Raw genomic sequence first — 11,207 nt, 5'->3', positions numbered from 1 at the left:
AGTGGCTTTGAGACAAGTCTCTGAATGTCCTTGAGTGACACAGCCAGAGCTTGGACTTGAACCCGATTGAACATCTCTGGAGAGGCGCGCCCCATCCATCCTGACAGAGCTTGAGAGGATCTGCAGAGAGGAATGGGAGAAACTCCCCAAATACAGGTATGCCAAGCTTGTAGCGCCATACCCAAGACCTCTTGAGGCTGTAATCGCTGCCAAAGGTGATTCAACAAAGTACTGAGTAAATTCTATGTTTTTAATTTTTTTTAATAAATGTTCAAAAATGTCTAAAACTGTTTTTGTTTTGTCATTATGGGGTATTGTGTGTAGATTGATGAGGGCATTTAAAAAAATATCCATTTTAGAATAAGGGTGTAACGTAACAAATTGTGGGAAAAGTCAAGTGGTGTGAATACTTTCCGAATGGACTCTATATCACTCTTCACCTCTGCACCTGACGGCTGATGTGTGGTGAGCGTTCTGACACAAAAAGGGTTGCCGTGCATCACTGAGGTGGATGCTACATATTGATGGCGAATGAGGTGAATTTCTCTCTACTATATAAAGCACTTTGAGTACCTCAGTTGGTAGAAAAGAGCTATATAAATCCAATCAATTTATTATTTATTGTTATTATTTGTATTCGATCACATACACTGCCGTTCAAAAGTTTGGGGTCACTTAGAAATGTCCTTGTTTTTAAAAGAAAATCTCATTTTTTGTTCATTAAAATAACATCAAATTGATCATAAATACAGTGTAGACAAAAATAACTATTGTAGCTGGAAACGGCTGATTTTTAATAGAATATCTACATAGGTGTACAGAGGCCCATTATCAGCAACCATCACTCCTGTGTTCCAATGGCACGTTGCGTTAGCTAATCCAACTGTATCATTTTAAAAGGCTAATTGATCTTTAGAAAACCCTTTTGCAATTATGTTAGCACAGCTGAAAACTATTGTTCTGATTTAAAGAAGCAATAAAACTGGCCTTCTTTAGACTATTTGTGGGTTCGATTACAGGCTCAAAATGGCCAGAAACAAAGTCCTTTCTTCTGAAACTCGTCAGTCTATCGTCAGTCTATTCTTGTTCTGAGAAATGAAGGCTATTCCACGTGAGAAATTGCCAAGAAACTGAAGATCTCGTCCACTGCTGTATACTACTCCCTACATAGAACAGAGCAAACTGTCTCTAACCAGAATAGAAAGAGGAGTGGGAGGCCCTGGTGCACAAATGAGCAAGAGGGCAAATACATTAGTGTCTAGTTTGAGAAACAGACGCCTCACAAGCCCTCAACTGGCAGCTTTATTAAATAGTACCCGCAAAACACCAGTCTCAACGTCAACAGTGAAGAGGCGACTCTGGGATGCTGGCCTTCTAGGCAGAGCTACTCTTTCCAGTGTTTGTGTTCTTTTGCCCATCTTAATCTTTTATTTTTATTGGCCAGTCTGAGATATGGCTTTTTCTTTGCAACTCTGCCTAGAAGGCCAACATTCAGGAGTCGCCTCTTCACTGTTGACGTTGAGACTGGTGTTTTGCGGGTACTATTTAATGAAGCTGCCATTTGAGGACTTGTGAGGTGTCTGTTTCTCAAACTAGACACTCTAATGTACTTGTCCTCTTGCTCAGTTGTGCACCGGGGCTTCCCACTCCTCTTTCTATTCTGGTTAGAGACAGTTTGCGCTGTTCTGTGAAGGGAGTAGTACACAGCGTTGTACGAGATCTTCAGTTTCTTGGCAATTTCTCGCATTTCTGATCAATTTGATGTTAATTCAATGGACAAAAAAAATTGATTTTATTTCAAAAACAAGGACATTTCTAAGCGTCCCCAAACTTTTGAACGGTAGTGTATGTCTTTCTATTAACCTCCACCATTCTAGAACTCTCCTTTGAACATTCTGTAAACCCCACACTGAAAGTTATCTTCTTATTCAGTAACCCCCAGATCCTCACTTCCACCCATCTTCCCTTAAATCCCTCTATGACTTGACCTCAGCTTCCTTTACCAGTTCTATAATCCCACCCTCTCGTATCACTCTGTTCACATACACCATGCCCCATAGTTTGGGGGGGAGGGGGGATATTTGAAGGATGGAGATAAAAAGGTGAAGGAGAGCGAGAAAAGGTAAGAGAAAGAAATGGTGAATATGGATCATGTGAGATCCACTCTCATGAAGTGTGTGTTTACGTCTGTTTGTACAGTAAGTGCCAGCATCCCTGTGAAGTCACATGATCATCGCAAAGTGCTGTTGTCATTGGAACAAAATGGCCATCCAGACCAGAGACTGACAGGGACGTGACTGATTAAAACCCTAGCAAAGTTTTCTGCAATGTTCCAAACTAGCATACGGAACAACTCTCTGCTAAATGCGTCCGTCATGGTCTGAAAACAGTGGCGAACACAAAGTATTATAACCAGTTTATAAGCATCCTGACATTTCAAGTTTGTGACATACCGCATAAAGACTAATCAAGTAAAGGATTGCCAAATGTAAAGTGCTTTAAAAAAAAATATATATATATATATATATATATATATATATTTTTTTTTTTAAGTGACTAAGTGTGTGTGTGTGTGTGAATGTCTATGTTTGCAACGCCAGGGTTGTGGGTTCGATTCCCACGGGGGACCAGTACAAAACATTTTTTATAATGTATGAAATGTATGCATTCACTACTGTAAGTCGCTCTGGATAAGAGCGTCTGCTAAATGACTAAAATGTAAATGTAAATGTATTATGCGTGGGAATACTTGGGAACAGATTTCCAAAATTAAAATCACTTGTGTTTTTTACAGTCTTTAATGTCCAACAATGAAAATTCTAAAAATAAATTACATATGTCTCTCTATTATGCGTGGGAATACTTGGGAACAGATTTCTAAAATTAAAACATCTTGGAGCTGATTTCCTGGTGTTTTTGCAGTCTTTTCTGTCAACAATGAAAATATCCCCCCCCAACAAAAATCGCTGAAAACTTGGCCAAAATTCAAACCGCTGACCACTAGTTGTAGAACGTTTTCCCACCATCAAATATTGTAGCGTGAGGAAATCAAATTATGGGTTGGGCCGACATTATGCTAATATTCTCAATAAATGTTTCTGTTTCCAAAACTAGAATATGTTACAAACACAGTGCACTACGTTTTATAGACTTGACGTTTTGCCAAAGTAAAAAAAAAAAAATGCGTTGTTTAGAAGGAGTGCAAGGTGGAATGAGTTTGTGTACACGTGCACTTCACATAAGAGGCGTTCCCTAACTGAAATATGCAAATAAATGATACAACGCACCAATAGCCGTTGCCAACCTCATTGCTTGTTCTGCTCACAATGCTTCATTTGCTCCCACTGTAACAAACACACAGATTAACTACCTTGGGTTAGTTATAAATATTTTGTATTATGTTCGACTCACCAACCGGATATGAGTTATGTCAATGTTCAACATCCTGTCCACGTGTCCGGGAAAAACGAGTGGAGAGTTTATTTTAATTTGTGAAATAAGCAATGGAGGCTGAGGACCTTTACATCAAACCAGGTATTTTTCTGTCCAATTGAATGCTTCTACTGTGTTAATTTATCGAGAATATGTAATTACATACATGTTGGTGGTATCAGTTTACTGCAACTGTGCTAGGGTGAGAACTTAGTTTGAAGGCAAGCTAGCAGAAGCAAGCTAGTTTGATAGTTAGCTAGCTAGCTAGCAAAGTTATAAAAACTTTTTGAATATGCTTTTGCATATACTTAATGCTACAGCTTCACCTTAGTTGTTTCCCCAGTGCTTTATGGCATCTAGTTAGAGTATGACTACTGGTACATTATGTTGGTGATGATTATAAGCAGTTTTGTTCATGTGTATGACTGAATGAATACTACTAGCTAACTGGTAAATGGTTGTTTCATCTATCTGCTCTCATATTCTGATAGGTCTTTTGAAATAAAACTCTCACTGGCTTTATTACTCAAGGTAACCAGGAGCGGGGCTGGAATGACCCTCCACAGTTTTCCTACGGTTTGCAGACCGCAGCAGAAGGTGCACCCAAGAGGACCCCTCTCAACAAGAGAGTGCCCCCACCTCAACTCACTGGATCCTCCAGTACGTTCTCTAGACTGTCAGAAAGAAATGTATATATTCGCACCTTGAACATGTTTAGAAATCCAATAATCTTTTGAGTATCTTGGTACTTTGGTGTCTACTCAGGGGCTGTGTGATTGTCTTTCTGATGGCTGGACTTTCCCTAGAATGTCAGAGGATATGATGAATCATACTGGTTCTGTTTATCCACAGTAGTGGTGTGGGGTCCGCTGTTTGTTCACCTGCCCGCAATTGCTAACAACCCATCCGCAACCACCCGACTATATGTGATAAAGTGAAAATCCCAACCCTAACTCACAAATATAGAAAAGGTGCTATAGGCTACAGTCAGACTGCAGAACAATTTTTTGACTTGGGGTGCAGGATTTTGTTTTGCCTGATTTAGATATGTTTCTGGTTATAATTTCAGACATTTTGGTTGCTATTTGTTAGTCAATTTTTCTATAATTAGATACATGTAGCTCCTCTTTGGTCATATGTTGCCCTAGAAGACTAAATGAACCCTTGCTCAACAGATAATGTAATAGATTAAGAGAATGAATGCTTCAATCTAGTTGACATTGGTAAAGTTCTCTGTCATTTTTCACGGAGCAAAGACGTTTAGGGACTGGGTAGAAAATACAATAAAGCACAAACAAACAAAGATTTTCTGTGCAAAATGTCCAAATGACATCAGTTTGACTGGTTGTAAGGAAAAAGAAAGCTGAAAACCACCCAATGTGTTTCTGATAAGATTTCAGAATATTGCATGTTTTATGTGGTTGAAATACTATCAGCTATTATTATGCATTGATGATGAAGACAGCACCTCTACAGTTTGTATCTCTGAGCATTGCATTCTCTCAAGATGCAGAAATAAATCATATTTCTCCACTCTTGTTCCCAAGTCCAAATTTTGCCTACATTTGGTGTATAATGTTACAGCAATAAATGCATAATTCTGCAGGAGTTATCATTACGGCTGTAGCCCTACTCGCATGGGACTAGTATTACTAGAGAACGTTGGTTATGTATTTATTTCCCAGAATGTCTGTTATTTCAGAGGACGATTCGGACGGGCTACATTTTTTCCCAAACTGCCCTCTAAATCTACTTTTAATTTTTTTTTACAGTTGACGGAAGCCTGGAAGTTTATTTTCTAGTTGTGAAGCTATTTGAACAAGTCCAGGCAATAACAGGCTACACTGATAACTCGAGCTTGGTTCCCAAGTTTCTAAAGCATACCAAACCATCTTTGGTTCATCGCCATAATATTTGATTTGAGGAAGTGTGATTGTAGTCATTATGATATTTTAGCGATCTGCAGTAGAAGATGTCCTAAAAGCCCCCCAGCCTTCAGATGTGAGCTAACTTGCACTTGATATGTGTTTAGGCTATGGATGAGAAAGTGACCTTGTTCCAAACGTTTAGCTCAGTTGTATGATGCTTTGCCATCTATTAACAGCAAGGGCAGCATAGTTTTTTTTATGATGCATTTGGCGATGTTCAATTCATTCGCACAAAACGCATAAAGAAAAGCATTCACTGTGAAAGTTGATACATGTAGGCCCTTCATATATGGGCTATGCGCAGCACTTCGTTCAATTTTCCAATCAGTTATTGTTTTCTTGCTTAAACTGTGAGCAACACCTGTAAAACCCAGACATTTCTCTCAAAACACAGGGATGTCGATTCGCACAGGACTAGTATTATGAGTCTTGGGAGTTGGCCAAAAAACAGACGGTTATTCTGGTTAGTCAATGTCCAGATTTAATTTTCCATTTAACCCATCTAAACAGTAGGCTACAGTTTCCTTGACATGTCATAGGCCTATTTGATGTCCTGTCTTGTGACTGTCAAATTTGTATAGTGCCTCACAATCATCACACATAACAGCCGTCAGTACTATCATCCGCTTTTATCCCTTCACCAAATCTTTCCCAAACATTACTTTTCTGTCCCTCCCCTCCCCTCCCTTCCCTCCCCTCTTTATTTTCAACTCTCCTTTCGCAACTTTTGTCTTATTGAATTAAACCACCCCGCTTATACAACTGCGGGTTATGAGTCAAACCGCGCGTCACTAATCCGCATCACTAATCCACAGGTCCGGTCCCAGGAACTTCTCCAATCTCATCAGTTCCAATGACTCCTCCTACCAACCCACTGGCCCCTCCTCCATGTAGTATGAACACGCCCCCTCGGCCATGTCAGGTTGCAGCCCCTCCTGTTGGTGGGGTGATGATTGCCACACCTCCACCACCTTGCCATGTGGTAGAGCACACAGAGTCTGCCAGTGGCCAATCAGAAAGTGAGCCAGATGTCAACGACGTAGTTACTCTTCTCAACTGGGCACTGACAGCTTGTCGACACACAGTCAAAGTAAGAAGGATTTCTTTAGCTCTAGAATTCCCAGCCACAGTTGACACACCATTTACAAATAGCATTGTGTACGTAGTTCTGTCATTTCGGTTAACCCAAAACTAAAATCGGGTGTAATTTTTGTCAGATGTCTGGCTATGAGAAATTTGTAGCTCTGTTATTGTGCACAGGGTGAAATGACACTCACTGCTTTACCAACCAAAATGCTGAATGTTTGACATGTGCCCCTTGCAGAAACAGGTGTGTGATGATGTGGCGAAGCGCTTGAAGCTCTTTGAGGACATGTGGCGGTCTGGGAAGTTGTCACTTCCTGTTAGACGAAGAATGAATGGACTGGTGCAAGGTAGGAGAACCTGTTCACTTTGATAGATGTCATATTTCTGCTGAGGAAAAATACATGGGTCAATATGCGGCTCACCTATTTAAATGAAAGAAATCTGTTGAAATGAGCCAAAACACATCTGTGCTGCTCCTGTCTTTATGCTCCTGTCAGAGTTGAAGAGCTGGAACTGGGACGCTGCTGATGAAGTCCATCGGGCTCTGATGGTGGACCATGTTAACGAGGTCAGTCAGTGGATGGTGGGGGTCAAACGTCTCATCGCTGAAACGCGCAACTTGAACTCAGATCTTCTGCACAGACAGGAGGTAGACCAGAGTCTAGACACCAGCAGCACCGCTAACTCCAACTAGATCAATAATTACACTTTTGGAACTTTTGTTATTAGGTTGTGGCATCCTGAGTACTCTCGGTTGTCCTTGTGAAAGCTGTTTAAATTCTTAATTTTTAGGCTAACTCTGTCTTTTGAATTTGCAAATATTTTAACATGGGTTTCCTTGTGCATATATTTTTTGAAATATATATTTTTTAACAATCTATGAGTTGCATTTAATCGCAGTGTCAATTGCTATTACCGAGATCCACCAATTCAGACAATACAAAAGATATCTTTTATCAGTTTTTTTTTATGCCGACATTGTTTACATTTACATTACATTTACATTTAAGTCATTTAGCAGACGCTCTTATCCAGAGCGACTTACAAATTGACGTTTGATAGTCTTTCCTTGTCGTGTCTTGTTTGATTTAAGGTGCTTATATCAAAGATGGCAGTAATACCATATTTATCTTGGCCATTCTCTGGTGTTGTCTCCCTTGGACAGCCTTGTAAGAAGTATTTTGCTGAAGCTAGGATTAAGATCACTTTATTCATCCAATTGTACACGGTACTATGTATTATTCCTGATGCATGAGAAAGCTTAACGCTTGACAGTTTTCAATGACCTATCATCCCCCCTGTGTGCTGTACATAATCATAAGAGCAATAACAATGTGGAAGCCAATCATCTGCTTATGTTGGCAGTGGCATTGCACTTTAAGATGGACCATACATGAGAAGACAAAATAAATCCGATTTTTATGGTGAAAGTAGTCCTTGTTTTTTTGTTTCATTTAGTTATGTATCAGGTAAGTTAATGCATTTGATCACAGACCGTTATTTCTATCTGTTCTGTAGTTAGACAATGAGGATGTTCCAGCTTTTCATACTGGTTGGTCTTCCTCCATAGAGCAGATGCCAGGAGAAGCCACAAACTCTCACCAATAGGTGGCGTCTTAGGCCTATTTATCACTGGTGACTGTGTGTATGGAGCTATGATTTCTCGAAAAACTTGGGCACTTTATGAGATGGGTGGACACGAGATTTTCAGTTTTCATTTTATAGAGATGAGGTGTGGCTTTGTTTTGACTGTGTGAGGACTGACGACAACAACAACGTTGTTTATTGTTACTATGTGAGCCTGTTTATTGTTGCTAAGTGAGAGTAATTCATGTGAACTCACTACGGATAATGTCATCCATCTGAAAATTGCCCCAGTCTACATATGAAAGATTGGAGCATGTTTGTGAAAAGAATATATTGGAGTAAAGTCTGACATTTTTAATCAAGTGGTAATTGAGCTTAAAGGAGGAGAGATTGCTGATTCAGATCTCCTGTGCTTTATCGGAGAGAGTGCATGTTGGCAGGGTCGAGGTTTTGTTCAGTACAATCTGTGTTAACTGATTCCCAATACTGTATCTCTGTGGTACTGAAGAACCTGATGTCTGGGTTGGGACTTAATACTGTATCTCTGTGGTACTGAAGAACCTGATGTCTGGGTTGGGACTTAATACTGTATCTCTGTGGTACTGAAGAACCTGATGTCTGGGTTGGGCTTAATACTGTATCTCTGGGTACTGAAGAACCTGATGTCTGGGTTGGGACTAATACTGTATCTCTGTGGTACTGAAGAACCTGATGTCTGGGGGGCTTAATACTGTATCTCTGGTACTGAAGAACCTGATGTCTGGGTTGGGACTAATACTGTATCTCTGTGGTACTGAAGAACCTGATGTCTGGGTTGGGACTAATACTGTATCTCTGTGGTACTGAAGAACCTGATGTTGGGGTTAATACTGTATCTCTGTGGTACTGAAGAACCTGATGTCTGGGTTGGGCTTAATACTGTATCTCTGTGGTACTGAAGAACCTGATGTCTGGGCTGGCTAATACTGTATCTCTGTGGTACTGAAGAACCTGATGTCTGGGTTGGGCTTAATACTGTATCTCTGTGGTACTGAAGAACCTGATGTCTGGGTTGGGACTAATACTGTATCTCTGTGGTACTGAAGAACCTGATGTCTGGGTTGGAACTAATACTGTATCTCTGTGGTACTGAAGAACCTGATGTCTGGGTTGGGGCTAATACTGTATCTCTGTGGTACTGAAGCAGGGATCGTGTTAATGTGTGATTCTGCAGGGTTTTTTTTTTCAGGCAGAAAAGGAAAGCTAAAATACAGAAAAAATATCACCGTTTTGTAAATGCAGATAAAACAAAAATATTATTTTTGTAAATTCTGCTTGGCTACAAATTATGAATGTAATAGGGCTAATTTTGTGCTTCAGTTGCACTTCTCCACTCGGATAAAATATCTTTGCTCTCATTGGATCACTAGTGATCGGCATTCCGATTCTTTTCAGCTCATTTGGGTCCGTTCACTAAAAAAAGTTGGCTTATTTGGTTCAAAATCCTTACAAATCGACTTAGAACCATGATTTTCAGAACCACCTAGAACCCATCTCCAATACAAAGCCCCGAAAGTAGGCTCCCATTGTGTCAGATGAAATCCATTTTTACCTGGGCAAATTATTAGGTCACCTGCTTCTTTTTAATTCATTGCAAAACTGAGCTTGAATCAGAATGTATGCTCTCTCTCCCCACTAATTATTGTTTCTGCAGTGCGGCTTCACCCTCTTAGAGAATCATTTTGTAATGTGTCTGCAGATAATCGTTGTTTTGATCTTAAAAGCAGTAGTAGCAATATGCAAATCAGCGAGCCAAATGAACGGCTCTTTCACCGATGCGTTTCAGTTCCCGACATTCACCAAAAAGATCTGTTCAAAAAGAGCCGTTGGTTCGCGAACGACCCATCAGACAGCGTTCTGACTGATGGCTAGGCTGCTTTTCTACCGTACCTTCCTCCTGGGTAGCTTTTCTCCTGTAGCAAATTAAAATGCAAGATTATCTTCAACCAAAACATTATTAAATGTAGCTAGCTACATTTTTTTTATGGTAAACATAAGAAATATGATGGCCAAGCATCGTTTTATAAATACATTTGTTGCACTAATGTATTTATTTTGTGTGAAGAAAAGGTATAGTTGCACTCCCCTTATCACCGCACTCTATTGAAACAAACAAATACTGACTTTCAATATGAAACTCAAGTGAAATGTTTTAAAATGCAGATTTTATGATGGTCTGCGTTTTGAAGAGCCAGATTCCTTGGTTGGGGCGATAATCATATTACCTGTCCACCTGGGACCTGTAACCCAACGCTTCCCACGGATATCATCTCTAAGTTCTCCTTACTCAAGGTTGGGGAGTAATTGATTACATGTAATCTGTTACATGTAATCTGTTACATGTAATCTGATTACAAACTGTAATCAGTTACGTTACAGCTAAAATATTGTAATCAGATTACAGATTTTAGAAACTCAATTACTTCTTGGATTACTTTTTAAATTCAGAAAGGATGTTTGTGAAGAAATACATCATGACAACTTTCTGTTTTCTCAATAACATTCAATTCAGCATTGAAAATAGGTGCATGTTTAAGTTTGTTCCACCTGAGTGAGTCTGACTATAAATCAGAGACCACTATGATGACACACCAAATGCCTTTGATGGATCCTTTTGCTGACGACACAACAGTAGTAGGCCTGATTACCAACAATGACGAGATGGTCTACAGAGAGCAGGTAGGCACTTGGATGGTGTGGTGTCAGATAAACAACCTCTCTCTCCGTCAGCAAAACAAAGGAGCTGATTAAAGACTTCAGGAGGAACCATTCTGGGCCCCCCCCATCCTCATCAATGGGGCTGCTGTGGAAGAAAAAAAAAGTTGCTCGGCATACTCATCTCCGACCCCACGGGCACCGTGGTGAAGAAGGCGCGACAGCAACTCTTCAACCTCAGGAGGCTGAAGAAATTTGTCCTGTCCCTGAGGGCCTTCACCATAGAGAGTAGAGATCGACGGATTAATCGGAATGGCCGATTTAATTAGGGCTGATTTCAAGTTTTCATAACAATGGCTAATCGGCATTTTTGGCCACCGATTTGCTGTTTAAAAAAACATTTTTTTTTACACCTTTATTTAACTAGACAAGTCAGATTAAGAACACATTCTTATTTTCAATGACGGCCTAGGAACGGGG

General features: G+C 40.0%; 1 protein-coding gene across 1 annotated transcript; it reads left to right on the top strand.

The window, feature by feature from the left end:
* Nucleotides 1-3,337: 3,337 nt before the first annotated feature.
* LOC106563733 (steroid receptor RNA activator 1) lies at nucleotides 3,338-7,876 on the top strand. The gene is made up of 5 exons (XM_014129561.3): nucleotides 3,338-3,534; nucleotides 3,964-4,092; nucleotides 6,176-6,450; nucleotides 6,685-6,793; nucleotides 6,944-7,876. The coding sequence occupies exons 1-5, from the start codon at nucleotides 3,504-3,506 to the stop codon at nucleotides 7,138-7,140; spliced, it is 741 nt and encodes a 246-aa protein (XP_013985036.1). The 5' UTR covers nucleotides 3,338-3,503; the 3' UTR covers nucleotides 7,141-7,876.
* Nucleotides 7,877-11,207: the final 3,331 nt, after the last annotated feature.

The sequence above is a fragment of the Salmo salar genome, chromosome 11, assembly GCF_965601325.2.
Source record: "Salmo salar chromosome 11, fSalSal1, whole genome shotgun sequence".
Lineage (NCBI taxonomy): Eukaryota > Metazoa > Chordata > Actinopteri > Salmoniformes > Salmonidae > Salmo > Salmo salar.
The sequence above is the reverse complement of the archived record's forward strand: the minus strand, read 5'-3'. Positions and strand labels throughout refer to the sequence as shown.